This window comes from Dermatophagoides pteronyssinus, unplaced genomic scaffold (genome assembly GCF_027571235.1).
Source record: "Dermatophagoides pteronyssinus isolate colony J.1.1.1.1 unplaced genomic scaffold, Derpt_VIB-CSIC_2022.12 sq0002, whole genome shotgun sequence".
NCBI classification, from domain to species: Eukaryota; Metazoa; Arthropoda; class Arachnida; order Sarcoptiformes; family Pyroglyphidae; genus Dermatophagoides; species Dermatophagoides pteronyssinus.
The window spans coordinates 1,057,163-1,076,727 of NW_027461526.1; the positions used below are offsets into that span (position 1 = coordinate 1,057,163).

General features: G+C 27.6%; 3 protein-coding genes and 1 long non-coding RNA gene across 4 annotated transcripts; 2 read left to right on the top strand and 2 right to left on the bottom strand.

Moving 5' to 3' along the window:
- Positions 1-8,277: 8,277 nt before the first annotated feature.
- LOC142646222 (uncharacterized) lies at positions 8,278-10,528 on the bottom strand. The gene is made up of 3 exons (XR_012847194.1): positions 10,417-10,528; positions 9,671-10,333; positions 8,278-9,600 (listed from the first exon to the last, which is right to left on the bottom strand). It is a non-coding gene; the product is annotated as an uncharacterized LOC142646222 (long non-coding RNA).
- Positions 10,529-10,577: 49 nt separating this feature from the next.
- Positions 10,578-12,284, top strand: LOC113797325 (E3 ubiquitin-protein ligase PHF7-like). The gene is made up of 2 exons (XM_027347680.2): positions 10,578-11,113; positions 11,172-12,284. Exons 1-2 carry the CDS (start codon positions 10,747-10,749, stop codon positions 11,996-11,998), a joined length of 1,194 nt encoding a protein of 397 aa, XP_027203481.1. The 5' UTR covers positions 10,578-10,746; the 3' UTR covers positions 11,999-12,284.
- Positions 12,271-13,126, bottom strand: LOC113797328 (uncharacterized). The gene is made up of 2 exons (XM_027347685.2): positions 12,939-13,126; positions 12,271-12,884 (listed from the first exon to the last, which is right to left on the bottom strand). The coding sequence occupies exons 1-2, from the start codon at positions 12,979-12,981 to the stop codon at positions 12,316-12,318; spliced, it is 612 nt and encodes a 203-aa protein (XP_027203486.2). The 5' UTR covers positions 12,982-13,126; the 3' UTR covers positions 12,271-12,315.
- On the top strand, positions 13,093-14,466 carry LOC113797326 (uncharacterized). Its single transcript, XM_075824500.1, has one exon. It carries the CDS (start codon positions 13,163-13,165, stop codon positions 14,381-14,383), a length of 1,221 nt encoding a protein of 406 aa, XP_075680615.1. The 5' UTR covers positions 13,093-13,162; the 3' UTR covers positions 14,384-14,466.
- Positions 14,467-19,565: the final 5,099 nt, after the last annotated feature.

Here is a 19,565-nt window from a genome sequence, read left to right on the forward strand (position 1 = left end):
CAATCGAATGAAGTATATGTCGTCAAAAATCAATCAATTTTATCGATATCATCTTATAACTTTTTACCTTTCTTATTCTATTGAAAGAAATTCAATGCATATATCTGATCAGATCTTTTGAATTGAATAATTTTTCCTGTCTTTCATCATTGCTCAATTTCTTAATAACTGAGAAAAAGAAAGGGAAAAGAACAATGATATTCGATACGGATATTTTTTTTCTCAAATATTCAACATGTTCAAATCTCATATTTCTCCAAGATATTTTCTTGTTATTTTTTTCTGTAGTTTCTGGTATTAAAATTAATGATTTTTTTCTACTTAACCAATTTTTGCTACAATATAAAGGATGAAAAAATATATCTTTTCATAAAAATTAAATGGAAAATACTGTTACCCGATTTTTAGAAAAGAAACACACACACACACATTCAATCAACGAGAAAATAAACGCAAACAAAATCGTATTAACTTTTGTTTGTTTGTTTGTTATTGTTGTTGTTGTTGTTGTTATCCTTCTTACCACAACTGATAAAATAAGAAATTCCGGTTCAAAAAAAAAACAAATCGAATATTACGGGGTTTTTTCTTCTACATTTAAAATGAAATACAAACAAGTATGAAACAAAAATGATTTTGGATTTATACGTTTGACGTGTGAAAGCATCATATAAACACAACTTGAACGAACTGAACTTTGAAAAATGAACTTTTTTTGTCTCATTTTGTTTTATTTGTCCACATTTTATTCCTTAGTTTTTTCATTTTTTATAGTAATCCTTAAGGTAATAGAAAGATTAAATTTCAACGTTATTGAGGGAAAAAATATTTTGGTTTTCTTCTGATTATTCATGAACCAAGAAATTTGAGTATGAAAAAAATGAATCTATATTTTTTTCATTTTACCAAAATGATAAAATTGTTGCAAAAGTTTTTAAGTTTAACAAATTCACGATAAGATGACAAGTATCCTATAGTAAATTCCCAAACAGAATATAATCGTATTATTTACTGATTATAAATGATATAAATAAATAAACAAATTGAAATGAGAAAATTCTTGAGAATTTGACATCAACTTCTTGAAATGATATTCTCTTTTATTGATGAAAAGTTTCGTCCGAAACAATGAATGATTTTCTTGAGTATATCATCGGCTACTCATTGAATCAAAATTGAAAATGATCAGTCAATAACCATTTGATTGGTCTATTTAGACTATTGTAGATTATTTATGTTTATATGCTTTTCCGATTCATGCTTAAACTTCATTGTTTGATATCGTTGTTGAAAGTTTTTAAAATTTTATAAAATTGTCATCATTTTTTTCCTAAATCACTTGATAATATCATCTTTTTAGTACTTTTTTCTATTGGACATTATTATTTATTCATTGGAAAAATTCAGAAACTTTTTCTTCAAAAAAACAATCAATTTTTTTAGAGAGCAAAAAAAAGTTGAAGAGAAGATCAAAGTCAATGTATCTGTGCACCTTGTTACTAGAATCAAATTGGTAGGTGATTTTTTTATTATAGAAAAAAATCTAAAGTATTTTTATTATCTCAACAATAGCTTTGCGAATTAAATTGAATGTTGAATTTGTTTTTTAGCTGCTACTATTTTTGGGTTCAATTGAGAACAATTCTAATGAAAAACAAAATAAAAGATAAAATTCTGAAAAGCTTGTTAAATTGAATTTTTTTCTGAAGAACAATTTGAGTAAAAAAGAAATGAAAAAAAAATTGGAAAGAATTTGATAAACGAAATAGAAACATTTAACCGTAAAAAATAGGCCACACACATACACACACATCCATACATGAAAAAGTCCCAAAAAAAGTACAAATTTTCTTTTCTGATCATCCAATCTTTATCATCATCTTCCGATGGAAATTCTATTCAAATTAGTCACAAAAAATTACTATCATCATCATCATCCAAAATAGTTGAAAAGAAAAAATAAACATTCTTTTGTCATTTGAAAACAAATATTAAAGAGGAGAGAGAGAAAAAAATGAAATAAATAAATTTAGATTTGAATATCATCATCATCATGGAAGACGCCGCCATGATAATTATCATCATCATCATCATCATAAATCCCTCAATTTTTTTCCCAAAGTGGTCAGGGAAAAACATCACATCACCTTTTTTTCTCGATGTGATTCAAACAAACTGGTAAAGGGAATGAAAAAGATTTGAATAAAATTTTCAAATTATTATCAAATGATGAACATTATTTACAATAACAGTATAGAAGATATATATGAAGACAATGAAAATAAAAACGAACGAAACAAACATTCATTATTCTATTGCGTTTAGATTAGATTATTATCATTATAATAATATAACCGGATCATAAATATTATTTGATATTTTCTTTTTTCTCTCTCTTTTTTGGTCATCATTATCAACAACAATGAAAAAAGTCATCTTTTTCACCCAAAAATTTGCTCATAAGTTATGATGATTGTTGTATTATGTAGAAATAAAAATAATGAAGACAACTTCAATGTAACATCAACAAATGGTGATGATGACATTTCAAATATCTTTTCAAACATTAAACAAAATAATAATAATGAAACGGGAAAGCATAAATCACACATACACTTATTTGATATATTCACCCATATCTATAATGCTGACCTTATTTACCTTTATATAATTTTTTTCAGTCAAATAAAAAAGAATCTGTAAAATATAAAAAACATCATGACGTGATTATAAAGTTTGGCTTAGGCGTTGATGACAACAAAACAAAACAAAACAAAAATACGTTTGATGATATTGCAGAAAAAAAATAATAACAATTTCCGATGAAGATAATACAATGTTTTCGATAATTTTTTTCTTTTGTTTGTTTTTGATTCGAGGTTAAATATAATTTATATCATCATCATCATCATAGAGTCATACAATTGTCGGATGTAATAATAAATAGTTTGGATGTATATTCTATTTTTAAATGACTTGGACAAAATACTTCTCATGATGATTATGATGATGATGATACAATGTTTATCATAAACATTGTGATTGTATACAAAATATACAACCCGAAAAAAAGTTGCTCCAATTACACACACCCATATAATATATGATTAGATTCAAAACAATCTTCACGGATTTTTCTTTTTGTTCGAGTTGTCAATTTTCAACTTTGCAACAAGATATTCGATGTGAAAGTTGAAAAAGAAGGAGAAAAAAGTTTAACAATGAAAATTTTTATCGATAAAATCCATAGATGAGAAATAATCCAAAGTAATTTGGTTTGTTTTCGGTGAGTAAATGAATCTGATTTTGTTGATGATTAAATTTTTTTTACTATTATCCAAAATGAATGAATAATAAAATCAAATTGAATTTTCTCTCACTCACTTTATAGCTATCGGCAAATTTTTACTATTAGTTTTTACATTCATTAGATCAAACATTGATTTCATTATTACTTGTTGTTTTTGTTTTCATCTAAAACCACAAGAAAGTTTCCAAGAAGCAAAATTTAATTATCCATATGTATCGTTGGTGCATAATACTGGTATCAAAAGGATCATGGATATAGAAAAAAAACCAAAATCTAAATTTTACCGATAAACTTTTTTTTTCTTTTTTTTCATTAACTTTATAAAACAATATAAAAATCTATTCATTAATTCGATATCAACAACTTTGATTGGAATTACAAAAACAAATTGAAATGAAAAAATTGCGGTAAAACTACAGTGAAATGAGAACAATGAGAAGAGAAAAATCACGAAAAAACAATATTTCCTTATTATCATAATAATAATCAATTGGTTTATTTCATTTATTTTATCAACAACAACAATAATAATATGGAAGTAATGAAATTTCCATTTAACTCTGATCAAAACACACAATTATAGTGAATAAAAAAAATTTTGTTTATTCACACACATAACTGAATTCTTATTGGACAAAATCATATAGCATTTTGGAAAACGGCAAATGCAAAAACAACACCCATTTAACTGTTATTTTTTCTTGAAAATAAAAGATGAAAACAACAACAGCAACAACGATGACGATGACAAACAAAAAGACAATTAGACCGAAAATTAGAAACTTTACCCAGTTCAAAAGTTGAAATTAAAATAAATTTTATAAGAAAAAATAAATAAAACAGTCAACAATGATAAATAAACTTTTTAAAAACAGAAAGATAGAGAAAGATAAAAACAATACAATCGTAGTGTTTTTTTTTTTGATTGGGTCAGCCATAATGAAAAAGAAAAGAACAAAAGGCTGTAATAACAAATTTTTATTTTGGAAATAAATAAATAAATAAATGGGAGGAAACAAACAACCAAAAAAAAAAAAAAAAAAAACAAGACAAGTCAACAACAACAAAAACAATACAATAAAAGACTGAAACGGATGAAAAATTCTGCTATTCGGATAATAAATTAGTATTTTTTTAAAGAAAATTTTAAAATTTCTCTGTCACAAATGTTTGCTTTATTAATATAATTGGCCACTTGTCAGATTGGTGATAATGATGATGATGATGATGTTGATTAATAGTGTTAAGAAGAATGATAAATAAATATTTTTGTTTTCCTTAAAAAAATATGACCAACAATTAGTTTGATTTAGTACCTAAAAATAACTAATAGAATTTGATGGTCAAAATTGAATGAAAATGAAGAAAGAAAAAATAATTTGAAGATATTTTTTGGAAAAAAAAACAAAAACATACGCCCACACACAAAAACAATTGCCAATTTTTTTTGTTTTGTTTTTGATACAATCAAAAACAAAATAATATCAATAAAAGTCGTGAAGAAAGATAAAAAAAATTCTCAACATTTATGGTTCATTTAAAATGAAAAAAGCCAATGTTAAAATTATCATCATCATCATGATAATTTTTAATAAGACAAATTTTTCGTTGTTTGTAATTCTATTTTCGGAAATATATAATTCTTCTCATAAGGAACATGAAAAAAATTGATCGATAATCGATAGAAAAACAAAACAAAACAAAACCAATTATTGATAATAAATACTAATAAATAAAGACAACAGCATCGAACTGATTGATTGATTGATTGATTGATCGATAAAACAGCGATGTTGAAAACAATAACCATAAAAAAAACAAACAATAGCAATTATTGTCTTTTTTTTGGCCAAACATTCAAACCACCACCATCATCACAAAAAAAAAAACGGATGCAATCTAGAGCAATAAATCAATGAATCAAATCATCAATCATCATTATTTGATTTGTAGTTTATTTTTTCCCTCACTATCTTCTTTAGTTATCACAAAGAAATTCTTTGAATATTAATTGAAAAATAAAAACACAAAATGAAATCATCAAACGGAATATATGATGCGAAATTTGATGAAGAGACAAAGAAAAGAAAAGAAAACAGAAGATAAGTAAAAAATAATTGTCAAGGGAGAGAAAGAAAATTAATTTTCAAAAACAAAAATCCTAAATCTTTTCCTTTTTATAAATGAGACTGACAAAACATGGATTATCTTAATAATAATAATAATCATTATCAGTTATTTGTTCACCAGAAAAAAATGTCATATTCTTGTTCTTAAACTAATAATAATAGTACAAGTATTAATAATAATGTTGGAAGAAAATTTTTTAGAAAATCCTCAATTAAAAAAAAAAAAATGAAAAAAAAAGTTTAAAAATGGCGAAAAACCATAATTAATATTGCTTTAATTTTTTTCCTTCCTTTTTTGCTCTGCCAATTGTCTGTGTGTGTGTGTATTGTGTTTGTATTGTATTTGATTCGTTGCTATTGTCTGTGAAGAATTATTATGGTTTTGTTATGTTTGATCCATGTTTGTATGAATGGAATGAAAGAAAACAACAACTAACAACCGTTATATGGTTTTCCAAAAATAATAAATAATAAGGATGGAAATAACTGCGAAAAAAAATCTGTCGATGGTCATCATCTATTCAATTCATATGATGTCGATGTGTCGATGATGATGCGGCTATGCATGTAAACACCTGTGTTTTCCTATTCAAATGTATGCGTGTGTGTAGGCGAATATATTAAATTTTTCCGAAATTATAATGTCAAACATAATTGACAATGTCAAAGTTTGTTTATTTTGTTGTTTGAATGTGTGTATACATTTTATATAGTGACCGCCAAATCACTAATCACGAGAAAAAAAATGAAAGTTCCATTATTTCAAATACGATTCTCATTGATGTTTCATATATGTTCAAATCCGTTAGGTAAAAAGTACATTGTTCTTTTTTTATGAAAAAAATAAAAAATTTCATCTGATCAATCGCGTTATTCATCCTACACTTTTTTGCATTTCTTTAGATTCCTACTTTCTTATTGTTGATTTTATTCACATTCTTACCAACACATATTGTTTTTTTTGATGAAATGAAAAACAAAAATCAATCGTGCCTATTTCGATCGGAGATTTTTTTTTGTTCGTCATTTCACCGGCGTCTCTAAACAAATTATGCCTGTCACTGTACATGTGTGTGCGTTTGTGGGGGCGGATGTATGTTTATAAATATTGTTTTTCAATTTCACGAATCTTGTTTTTTGATTCCACCAATACAACCTGTTAAATAATTATAATAATGGACGTATAATCATGAAAAAAAACCAAAATGCTTTTTGTATATCAAACAAAATGGAGGTGAGAAAAATAAAATTCAGCCAAAGAAAGTGTTCAATGTTTTTTCCAATTCATTGTATTAGTTCAAATAATTATCGTATGGATCAAAATAAACTTTGTTTTTTTTTGGTTTCGGAAAAAAAATCAACAACAAAAAAATGGAGTCAAATCGAACCAAAATGAACGGTATATGAATTGATACTATGTTTAAAATACACTTATAACATACACAACAATGTTATTATTTGCTAAATGTTATAGCCAAAAAAAAAAAGAAAAAAAAACATACTAAGTGGTTATTATTATTATTTTTGTTGTTGTTGTTGATGTTGTTCCGACCGATAATGTATTAGGATTTCCAGTAATAATAACAACAACAACAAACGAAAAAAAAACTACTACCGATGACGATCATTGTACATATAATATAGTGCATACAATGTAACATCCATCAAAATTGAACAACAACAACAACAAATGTCTAATATAGCCAAAACCAATAACAGAAAAAAAATGGGCAACCAAATCATTTTTTTTGGTATAAATATACACAGTATACAAAATTTTCACTTGTTTTCCATGGTTGAATGGACATTATGTTCATTTTATTTTTTCAATTTGAAATGACGAATCGTTATTTTTGGCCAATCGGTATTTTTTTTCGTTTCTTTTTCTTCGCCTGGTTTACTATATAGTTGATTTGATCGATTTAATCGATATTGGTTGGATGGAAGCCAACAAAAACTAATCTAACCTAACGTTTTTTTTTATTTTGAACACAAAAAGAAATAGGTAAAGATCGAGTTAAAAAGCTAAAGTGGAAAAAATCATATACGAAATGAAAAAAACAAACGTATACAATACAATTACTTAATTGTACGAATGAACAAATATGCTTAAGTACAATATACACCTACGAATTACAATGATCCAAAAGTTTAAAAAAACAGAACATAAATACGAATTGAATGTTAATCAATTGAACAATATGAAAAACATATACATTAATGTATTTAAAATTGGCAAACAAAGAAAAAAAAGCAAATCCTTCATGATGATGAAGAAATTATTGGAGAAAGTTTTCTTTTCCATCCGTATAATATTAGGAAAAATAGATTGACAACCAGTTGTAATCTTAATATTTTGTAAACATAGTAATCATCATGATTATAATGATAAAGTAGCAACAGAAAAAAAATGTATTTGATTCATGTAATTTTTTTATGATAATTAATTTAATACCATATCTTGTCAAATTATTGTTGTCTTTTTTTTCATTTGAATTCAAATTGTTTGCGCGTGTATGCAATTTCAAATTGTTTATTTTTTTCCTTTTCTTGTTTTTGTTGTTGTTCGAGATCTGAAACAAACAAACAAACAAACAGAAATTTCATGATGATTATAATTTGAAAAAACTACAACTGTATTGTTATTATCGTTATTTTTTTCGTTGTTCTTGCTGTAACGATAATTATTTTTACCATATAATTTATCAAAACAATAAATGAACAAAAAAAACCTCTCATTTTTTTTGATTAAGAAAATTGGGGAGAAAAAAAATAATCAAATTAAATTAAATTGAATTGTAAAAAGAAGAAATGAAATGAAATAAACTACAAATAGTATTTATGAATCGAAAAATTGATAGACCGATAAAACAAGATCAAAGTTTATTTTCTTGGTTGTTGTTGTTTATGATTAGTTTGACATTGATGTTGTTCCTGGTTCCACTATGCATTGATAATAATAAACATTAACAATAACATTATTAGGGGAAAAAGTAATTGGTACTTTAAAATTTTTAAAAACAAAAAACTAAATAAAATTCTAAGAATTTTATCGAATTATATTTCGAAATTTGCGAGAAAAAATTCGACTAATACTTTTTGTCTATGCAACCATAATGTTAGTCATGTCACAAATATTATAACGGTGTTTTAATACAAGAGTTCCAAAAAGTCCAAAAATGGCTATATCCGTGGAGGTACAAGAAATATTATGCCTAATTCAAGGTGATGATGGCGAATATTTAGCCTTTACGCCATTACAAAAAACTTTAAGAAAGTCATTTCAATTTTTGCAATTAATTGAAAAGTGTTCACAACTGCCCACCAATAATCAGCAAACATCATTGTCATCACATTCTCGACGACAATTAGAACGTAATCAAATTTTTCTGATGAAACGTTTAGCCATTGTTGGCTGCCTATATCGATGGTTACAACAAAAATGTGACCAATTATTGAACATAAATTGCAGGGACCATGAAGACGATAATAACTACCAAGTGAAAAAATCGATTCAAAGGACAAATCTTTCAAATATTGAAAAAATAATAAAGCAACAGTTTATAATCGGTGTACGACAGGAACTAGTCGATTTTAATCGTTTCGTAACCGAAGAACTATATGGTGATTATGGATGCAAATCGTTCGTTGTTTTTGATGGACAAATAAAAAGCAATAATGGTGACAATTTAACTCTGTTGAAATTGAATGTCCTTCTTGATAAAATTCGAAGAAAATTTCTTTTCTTACATCATTGTTTATTACGTATAATTGAAATGACGTCCATCAGCTTTGTCGGTGATGAAAGAGTTAAACCAAATAATTATTATCTCCATGAATTATTTGATTTGACTATGAATAATAGTACAGCTGATCCAATATTGTACAGGACTATAGTGAAATTATCGGCGATAGTAATGCAGCCATTGTGGACTTCACTAAAACGATGGATATTGCAACAAAATATTCACGATGATATTTTTCTTACAAATCCTGCATTTTTTAATCATTCGACAAATTCATTAATTACAAAAAATTGGTCTCGATTATTTGATTCAGATTTGATTAAATTAATTTCTCGATTTGGTTTGTTAATGGCCAAATTCAAACAGATGATCGCGGATCAGCAGCAACTTCATACAGTCGAAATGAATTTGATATCTGTATTTGATCAATGCAATTTGGAAGAAATGAGTTGGAAAAATCAACATATAAAAATGAAATTACTCACAATAAAATTACAATACGCATATGTTGAATTAAATCATAAAATTTTAGATCATTCAGAAGAAACGATTGAAGCTAGATGTTTCAAAATTCGGTCATTTTACATGGAACTATTCTGTTGGGATGACAACCGATATAAATTTCAACAGGTGTTAAACATGCCCAGTTTTTCTACAAACAATTCATCGCTTCCTATTCATATAGATGAACAAATTATTATGTTAATCGGAGAAGATAGCCAAACAATATATGAGGAGATTTTTCACAAATTTTCGAAATTGAAATCATCATTAAATCATTGGCTCGATTGCTGGAAACAGGTGGTTATTTTCGGAAAATCTATGGCTAATAAATGGGATTACAATATCAAGCTCATTGTAAATCGACAAACTTGGATAATTTATCAAATCATACAAGTTTTGATGGATCAAAGAAAGCAAATAACTTATTTTTTATCAAATGAGTGGACCGAATTTGAAAGACATTTTTTAAGTGGAAGGAAATTGATCGATATTATTGAATTTCAAAAATTCCACAGAAGAATGCTTCTACGAATCAACAAAAAGTTGGAATCGCAATTACAGGATAAAATTTATCGTACGATCACAGACCAAATAGAGAATTTACTTCATAAACTTCAAGAATTTGAAAATATCACGGAGGAAACCTATAGAATGGAACAAGGAAAATGGCATGAAGAAAAACTACAAATTAGACAGAAATATGATGATTATGTAAGGAAGAATATACTTGAATTTTTCCAACATAAACAAATAAATTAATTTAAATAAACAATGAAAATTAAAAATTGAATGCCGAAATCCATTTAAAAGGATTGGAAAATATCGTTCAAATAGGACGTACAGCTGTGTATAATGTTGTGAAACGCAGACAACAGAAAATTTACTCGCGCTGCAATTTGTATTGTAAACACTGAATTTACCCACGGCTTGAAACGGTTATAAAACAACGACCTAGCCGAGCAAGTTTGGCGCCTTTTTCGTTGCGGCTGCTGCTTTGGTTTTGTTTACCCTACAAACTATTTTTTTGGGCCTTAGGTCCTGAAATTTTATATTGATTATGAAAACTCGATCGAAAGCAAAAACTACGTCAACGTCGACAATGGCTAGCAGCAATAGCTCAACATCATCGCAATCCACTGATGAAGAAAATCTACGACGATTAAGATCATGTCGAATGATGAACCTCAAATCATCACCTGCAACTGATTCTAATCGCAGAAGAAATTCATCACGTCTTCGATCATCAAATCAGCAATCCACTGATTCACATTTGATTGAAAATGAATCTATAACAACAAATCTCCACTTAACAACACGAACAAGATCTTTGACCAATTCACCTCGAAGATCGTCAACATCACCAAGATCATCGCCAGTGAAGCCAAAAACAAAAACATCACCAACCAAACCTAAACTCCCATCCGGTTTGATTAATTAATATTATTTGTTATTAATTGATAGTAATTGTTTTTTTATCCCTAGATGTTTGTAATTTTTGTTTCACCAACAATAAAGATGACCACATGTTGGGTGAACTTGGACATTTTGATGATATTACAGCCCATTTGTTTTGTTTATATTTTTCACCAGGTCTTAGTCAAAATGGCCAATATAATGAAGGTCTTTGGGGTTTTCTACCCGACGATATTCGTAAAGAGCTTAGACGGGGTGTACTACTCAAGTGTTCATATTGTGGCAAAAAAGGAGCAGTAGTTGGATGTTCGGTAAAAGAATGCATAATAACATTTCATTTACCATGTGGAATACAGAATGGAGCTTTTTGTCATTATCATCAGGAACAGCAGCTATATCCCTCATATTGTCGAAAACATTGGCCCAAGTTACAAGTACCGGCTTTCAAACGTCGAGTATTATGTACTGTGTGTCAGGAATATGTTAAAAATTGTGATAATCGCGATAATAATTTGCTTTTCGTTGAATGTTGCCATTCATATTATCATCGGGAATGTTTGTCAAAAGTAGCTTATCATCAAGGGGAATTCAATCTCAAATGTCCAAATTGTAATGATCTAAGCATATTTGTACCAACATTGAAACGTGGTGGAATATTCGTACCAAAAAGAGAATCCACATGGGAATTATCGGGCGAAATGTCCTATGATGATGTACGATTTCGATGCGATGCTGAAGAATGTAAATGTGAACGTGGCCGAGATTTCAATGGCGATGATGAATGGGAACTATTCTCCTGTGATCGTTGTGGTGCAAATGCCATTCATGTTTCTTGTGCCGGATTCGGTGCAGGTGAAAATCACGAATGGTTTTGTGAAGTATGTCGTAATATCTAAAGAGATCATCTTAACTAAAGATCATCATCAAAAAAACAAAATTTCTCATTATTTAAACTATGAATTTTTTCCATCTGTGTTAATTTTTCTTCACAGGAAATTGAAAGCCATAAATTAGTGTTTCTTTTTTTCCGTTTGTACACCAAAAATAATAATGGCCTGTCATCGTCTTGTTTGTTTGAAGTTCGTTAAACAACAATATACATTTCTCTTAATGTACTTGTCTAATTTCTATGTTTGTTTATTTGTTTTATTTCAAAATCATAATAAAGTTGTAAAAAAGAAATTTGTAATCGTATTTATTGAATTTTTTTATATTAGGGAAGATCTGTTGACAAAGTAGGCATAACATATGTAATTGGTGGTAAAGTGAATTCAGTAGTTGTTGTTGATGTTGTGGATAAATTCGATGGTGGTGTTGTTGATGAATTTGACGGAAGTGTGGTTGATGAAGTGGTAGGGGTTGTTGATGATGAAGTAGACCCCCATGATTCTGTACTAGTTCTAGTACTTGTTCCATCTGTTGTTGTTGATGGTGTTGTTGTCGAGGTTGTTGTTGACCATGTTGTATTGCAAGGATCAGGTGTAGTACGAGTTGCTGTCGATATTAATTGCTCAAGTAATTTATGTTTCATTTGTGTGATTCTATCGAAATATTTTAACGTTTGTGTTTTCAACTTATTAAATGTATCAAATGATGGAATCGTACCGAATCCTCCTGGAATCTTATCGAAGGATCCTGACATAGTTTGATTCACTAAATCAAGAATGGAATTCTTTTTTATTCCAATACCGGAAAGAATAAAATCCAGTGATCGACCTTGAGGCTGCTGTATTTCAAATGCCGTAGATTCAATTGATCGTCCATAATTCTCAGTAACTAAAGCTATAAGAATTAACGATTTAGGATAGTGAACATGAATGAATGTAAAAATCTTACCAAATAGACCAAGAAATGAACAAAGAAAAATTTTAATTGACATATTGCAATCAACACAATTGCGTTTCTATTTAAAAAATGTAATTGAATTTCATGTGTTTGGAATTTGGAACTTTGAATGATTTCGAATTTAAAATCTCGAGTGGTATTTATTGCTGCCGATTCGGTCATTATCAAGTTTGTCGTCTGGATATTCAAAGTTTTTTTCTGTCGGTTTCCTAGCAATGATGCTCAATGACAATAATGACTTTATCCGATATCGTCGACCGCAGCAAATCATTTCATTGATACGCACTGAAATCTTTGCCACGTTGTCTCATAAGACCGATGCTATTGCGAAAGCCAAACATTTAGATAAATTAGAAAAATTAATTGAACAATTTCGTATTAATCTTTGTGGGAATTTTCATCGTCAACCTTGGAAAGAAAATCAAAATGATTTTCGACTTGAACGTGAATTTATTTCACAAAATATGCTGGGATATTTTATATTTAACTTGGATCGATTTGAACGACCGATTATTGCCGAAAACTATGTCAAAATTTTTGTTCACATTATCACAAAATATGCATATGGTACTAGGAGACCATATCTGGAAAAATTGGAGAATAAAAGTCCATTATTGTTGAAAAGACTGTTGTATTTCCTGGCTACCGATCCGGATAATTCTATTTTTGCTGCTAAAATTTTATGCTGTTGTTGTCGTCAATTGAAAACATTAGCATTGAAATTGATTGATTTTCAAACATCCGATTCAACATCATCACCATCATCATCATCAACAACAACAACAGCAACAACAATGTTCACATCTTCTTCGATGCCAGTTTACATTCGATTATTACAATCATTGATCAATAATAATGATTTTAATCATACTGTACAAATTGTCAAGGTATTCAATGAACTTTTATTAACCAATGTCGAAGTTTCAATATATGCCACCAATCGGGATTTACATAGTTTAATTGAAACTTTTAATCAAATATTTTCCAGTAATAAAGCCAATTATTATGTTAGATTGTCAATGATTAAATTGTTTGGACAACTAATACAGAATCGTCATTTGCAAAAGTTAATACAAACCTATACCATTAGTTTGGATAATTTCAATTTGATTTACGAATTAATGAAAAAAGCGGACAAAGAAAATCGTAACGTTGAATTTACTAAACTGTTTGAAATTATTCGATTATTCATATTGAATCCGGTAAATGTTGAAGAAAATAATTCAATGAAAAAAGTTTTCATCGATGAATATAATTTGTTAACGAAATTCATAGGCAAAGCACAAAGTATTCGATCATATACGGACATTGCTCTGTTTACACCAGAATATTCAGACGTAATGGATAAATTAAATAAGATCCGTAATCCGGACATTCCACCAGATAAATCATTCCGTTCAGAAATGAGTGTCAAAAGTTTAGGCTCATTCCTTTGAAAAAAACAATCAATTCTAAAATGTTTTATTTTTCTAAAAATAAAATTAAAAATAAATGCCAATTATTCTATCAAATGAAAGGAGAAAGTTTTTTTTATAAATCAACAATGATAAATGTTTTCTGATCACAAACAGATCATCACAACAAACTGTCAAAAACTTTGAAGGCTGACAATGTTTAATTTTGAAAAAAATTTTCAATTGGTCATCGAAGCAGAAACGAAAAAAAGAGTCCGTTCTTAATTGAGGTCTACAATAATATATCGAAATAGATTAAGATTTTCTTTCTTAAGAAAATCAATCATGTAATCCTTTTTCTAGGTTGAATGTCAAAATGGTTAGATTAATTGTTATTAGCATCTGATTGCCATTATATCGATTCATATGAATCTATCAATTTATTGCAGGTGCCAATGGGCTTGTATTACATCAGTAATAATGAGTGTAAATTAAACATTAATGAATTGAACAATCAATCAATCTACCATCTATTCATTGGACCACCCTGTCCATTGAATTTGATAAAAATGTGAATTTCGATCGCATTATCAAAAACTTGGTAATATTGTTAATGATCAATGGATGAATGTTGAAAATGATTATTATTATTATTATTCTTTTTTTATTGTTTCGAAATACAATTTTCACTATTACAAGTCAACATCATAAAAAAGCCATTGAAAGATATTTTGTAATTTTTTGATTGATTATCGATCATAATTAAATTTTTTCTTCAATCCAACAATATAAACTAATTATTTAGCTATTGTAATTCAATTATTGTATTGAAATCGTTAAAGAATACAATGAATATATAGCTTATTGACAAAAAAAAACTCAATTTCCTCAATGCCATGAAAATCCATATTTACTATACAATATATATTGATTTGACTACTGTATTGAAAATTTTATCAATGATAATCATATAATTATAATAATAATGTTAATCATCATAATCAATAATTTCACCACTGTCAAACAGGTATACATGTATATGTGGTTGATTGTATGATAATCTTCAACTGCATGTTCAAAGATATACAGATCACTGGTGATGATGATTTTTAACCGTTATCATAAATTATATGTAAAAGAGACAAAACAGAAAAAAATATCACATTTTCATATTATAATATACAGTTATATAGTCCAAATCGAATCGATGGTGTTCTAGATTTTTTTTGTTTTGATCCAGATTATCGGTCAAAAATATGAGGTTTAGTTTTGTCACCATCAAATGTCACAACAGGATAAAGAGTGAAGAGAAACTACATTTGTGAAGCAATGAATGAAATATAACCACAAGTTTGATTGTTGGTTTTATCATCGTTTTTGATCCGGAACATTTTTGAGGCGGTTGTTTTAATATTAATGCGGGTTTTTTACATTTCCATTTCTTTCACAAAAAAAAAAACAGATTTTTATCGATTTCGGTATTTTGCATTTTATAATCTTAAAATAAAAATAAAAGTGAAAATAAATAAATAGAAGAGAAGCAGAAAAATAAAACGGTTATAGTAATAAAGATGGTAAAATTTGATGATAAAAATGCCGACGAAAATCAAGGAAAAGAGAGATAATGAGTATTACCGTATTTCATCGAATTGTAAACATCCTTCAATCCTAATTAATTCACACATACACACACAATGACTTGTATAGATTTTAAGACAAAAATCGAATGTTTAAAATCAACATTAATTTAACCAATATGACCGGATAAAGTAATTATTAAAACATTTGAACAGAGAAATCAAAAGTTTTTTTCCAAGAAAAAAAAGTAAAATAGAAAAAATGGGCATCCAGCAGCTAAAAAATTAGCTATTGACAGATATTATTCAAAAAAAAAAAACATATAAGGGCAACAGGTTTAATTTCTATCGTTCAATCTCTTTCCGATGGATATGTAAGTTTCTTTTCCCTTTACCACTCTCTTAATATAACATTTATTATTACAAAACAAAACAAGTCAAAGAAAAATTTTCGTCAATGGTTTGCTGTTGTTTGGTGATGATGAAACTTGCCTATTGGTATTTGGTGTGGAACGATTATTTCACTGATGATGTTCAGTGATTCTTTCAATAGTTTATTTTTTCATTCACTTACTTAATAGATTATATTATTTTTCTGGCTTGGCTGGATATCCTTTTTTTTATATTTTACATCATTTGGATCGATGAATAAACATTTTCGAATTGATGATGTTGATGATGGCATCAATGGTGATGATTATATAATCCCGGAACTATAGATTTTATTTATAGTGAAAAATAGTTCATTTGTTTTATAATTTTTTTTCCTCCTATCAAGTTGAACTATTACCAGTATGGGTTTGGTTTGGATTTTTGTTTTGGTTTTCATTATGTTTCGTTTCATACACAATATACAAGCAAAGATATCAATAAAAGAAAGCTTGTAAATAAAGATTTTGTTTTTTTTTAAATTTTAAATTTCAATTTATACCAAAATAAACCTGACAAAAAAGACCTTAGTTTTATCGAAAAAATATATGGGAGATAAATGTTGATGGATGAAAATAAATAACCCCAACGACATTTTTTTTTGCTAATGCAGAAAAATATGAAACCGTTTTCGGCCATTAACGATTATCCATGTCATGTTTGGGCGATGATCAAATGAAAATAGAAAATTTCTTCGAATAGATTAAGTACAAGCAATGATTGCCGAAATCAATGGATCGATCCGCATTGCAAACATTTAAAAAAATTTCTATTTTGCCTTAGTAAAAATGTTTTTTTTTGATTGATAATCGATATTGATGGATCGAGGAAAAAAACCTCACGTGTTTGATGATTAAAATTAAATGTAGTATAATTATTATTTTCATGTAAGCAAAAAAAAATTGTATTTATAAAATGATTGATCAAAAAATGATTTTAATTTGTAAAAAAAACTGCATGTATCACAAGAAAAACAAAAACAAAAACTGCGTATCATGATGGAGAGTTTTGATATTATTAACACGATGCCTCAAGGCAATCATTATATCATTGATCAATCCAGATATAATGATTGATCATCATTGATGGATTAGTGATCAATCAATTTGGGATTTTGTTAAATCCTGGTTTTTTTCTACACTTAAACATTTTAATAAAACGGAAATTTCTTTTAATTTTATTAACATTATATTTTTGGGAAAAAATTTTCATTTGCGTAAATAAAATTCGTTTGTATTAAATCAAATCAACAGTAAATCCGATCAATTTTTATGATAATCCTTGCAAAATCATCGTTATTAATTCGATTTTTTCTTGAAACAAACGTTTCATATAAACACATCCGTTGGACGTTATTTCTTCATGATGTATACTGGATGATGACTGACAACCTTAACTACTTTTGTTACTTTTTATTGTTGTTTATATTCAATCTTATCTGAGTGTCTGTATGTCTGGTTATTAAACTATTATGATAAATTCGGGACATGGTCGTCGATTGTAGTAGACGTTAGTTGGAAAAAATCGTTTGTTTTTTTTGAAGGACTTTGGACGATTGGGTAATCGCCAAGTCATGACATGAACATGGATTGTTTGTTCAATTTTTTTTCATTCATTTTCCTATTTTTTCCCTCAATCAAATCCGTACACCTGAATTGTACAGTGTACAAGCGGAGGATGTAAGAAAGAGAACAAGATGAAAAAAAATTTATGATGACGACAACAATCAATCAATTTCATTTTTTCGTATTCTTTCAAATTGAATCAATTGAAATAATCAATTTTTTTTCTTTCGTTTTTCGAAAGAAGAAATAATAATAACAATAAATAAATATTGTAGATGCTAAACAGTAGTGATGATTGTTTTCCTCAGTCCATGATGATGATGATGATAATAATCATTGAATTATTATTGGTCACTGGCAGTCATTTCATAATAATGATCATCATCATATTTGTGTGTTGAACCGATTAAATACTAACAGAACAACAACAACAGTTTTAAACATGATTTAATTTACTTTTGGTTAAGCATCCTATCAATAATGTTTGTTAAATAATGATCGTTTAAAATTTGCAAGTTTCAACTAAATCCATCATCAAAATGATGAATGTGTAGATTTTTTCTTTCAACTGATGAACTCATCATTCATTTTTGTTTTGCTCTGACAAGTGTCTACGAGAAATTGATTCAATAAATTAATGAAATTCTTGTCATCAAAGAGAAAAATTAACCTTTTCATTTCCCTTTTTAATTCGTTCATTTTTAACAAAAAAAAAATGGATTTAATTTACAATGATACAATACATATTAGTTTCGAATATTATGAAATAATTATTCCTTCGATGGAATTATTGATTTATTTGTTTCTCTATATGATGATAATTTAAGGGTGATAAAGATGATGATGATGATGATGATGATGATGACCATAAAAATAAAAAGTGAAAGAGAAAAAATGATATAAAACAACCCGGCATCATAAACAGTGTTAGCCATTTTTAGTTTCGCTTGATTTTTCTATTCTTAGAAATAACATCAATAACAAAAAATTCACCACCCTTATTTTTTTTTTTTTGTAAACCAATAACTTTCGATTTTAAACATCATTACTATTTGGATATATTGTTTCATATAGTTGGAAAAAATCATAAATTTTTTGGGTTCCTTTTATTCAAAATTTACAACAATAATTTTAACAATCGATTTTTAATGATTTTGTTTTGTTTTTGTTTTTCTTGGCAATCTATAGAATTCAATCAACCAAAGATGATGATCAATCTAGATTTTTGTTTTGTTTTTTTTTTCGTAAAAAAATGAAAAGGAAACAAAAATATATTTCAACAAAAAACAAGATGATTAAATGAATGATTTTTTTTTTTTGTTAAACATGATGATTAACCAGAAACAAAACGAAAAAAGAGAGAAAAAAAAATTTGATTCTAATTTAGGTTGAGAGCAAACCATCGATGTCGACACCTGAAACCATTGATCATCATCATCATCATCATCGTTTCCCCACATGGGCTATTTATGTTTTGCTTTGCCTATATTAATTCATTTAAAAATCAGATCAGTTTTTCTTGGATGGATTTACTTACTTTGATAAAATATCCGTATATATGTAAAATTTCGTTACACATTGCCTGATCTGAAATTATTATCATCATCATTTTCAAAACAACCAAAATTGGTCATTGCAATTTATATCACAAGA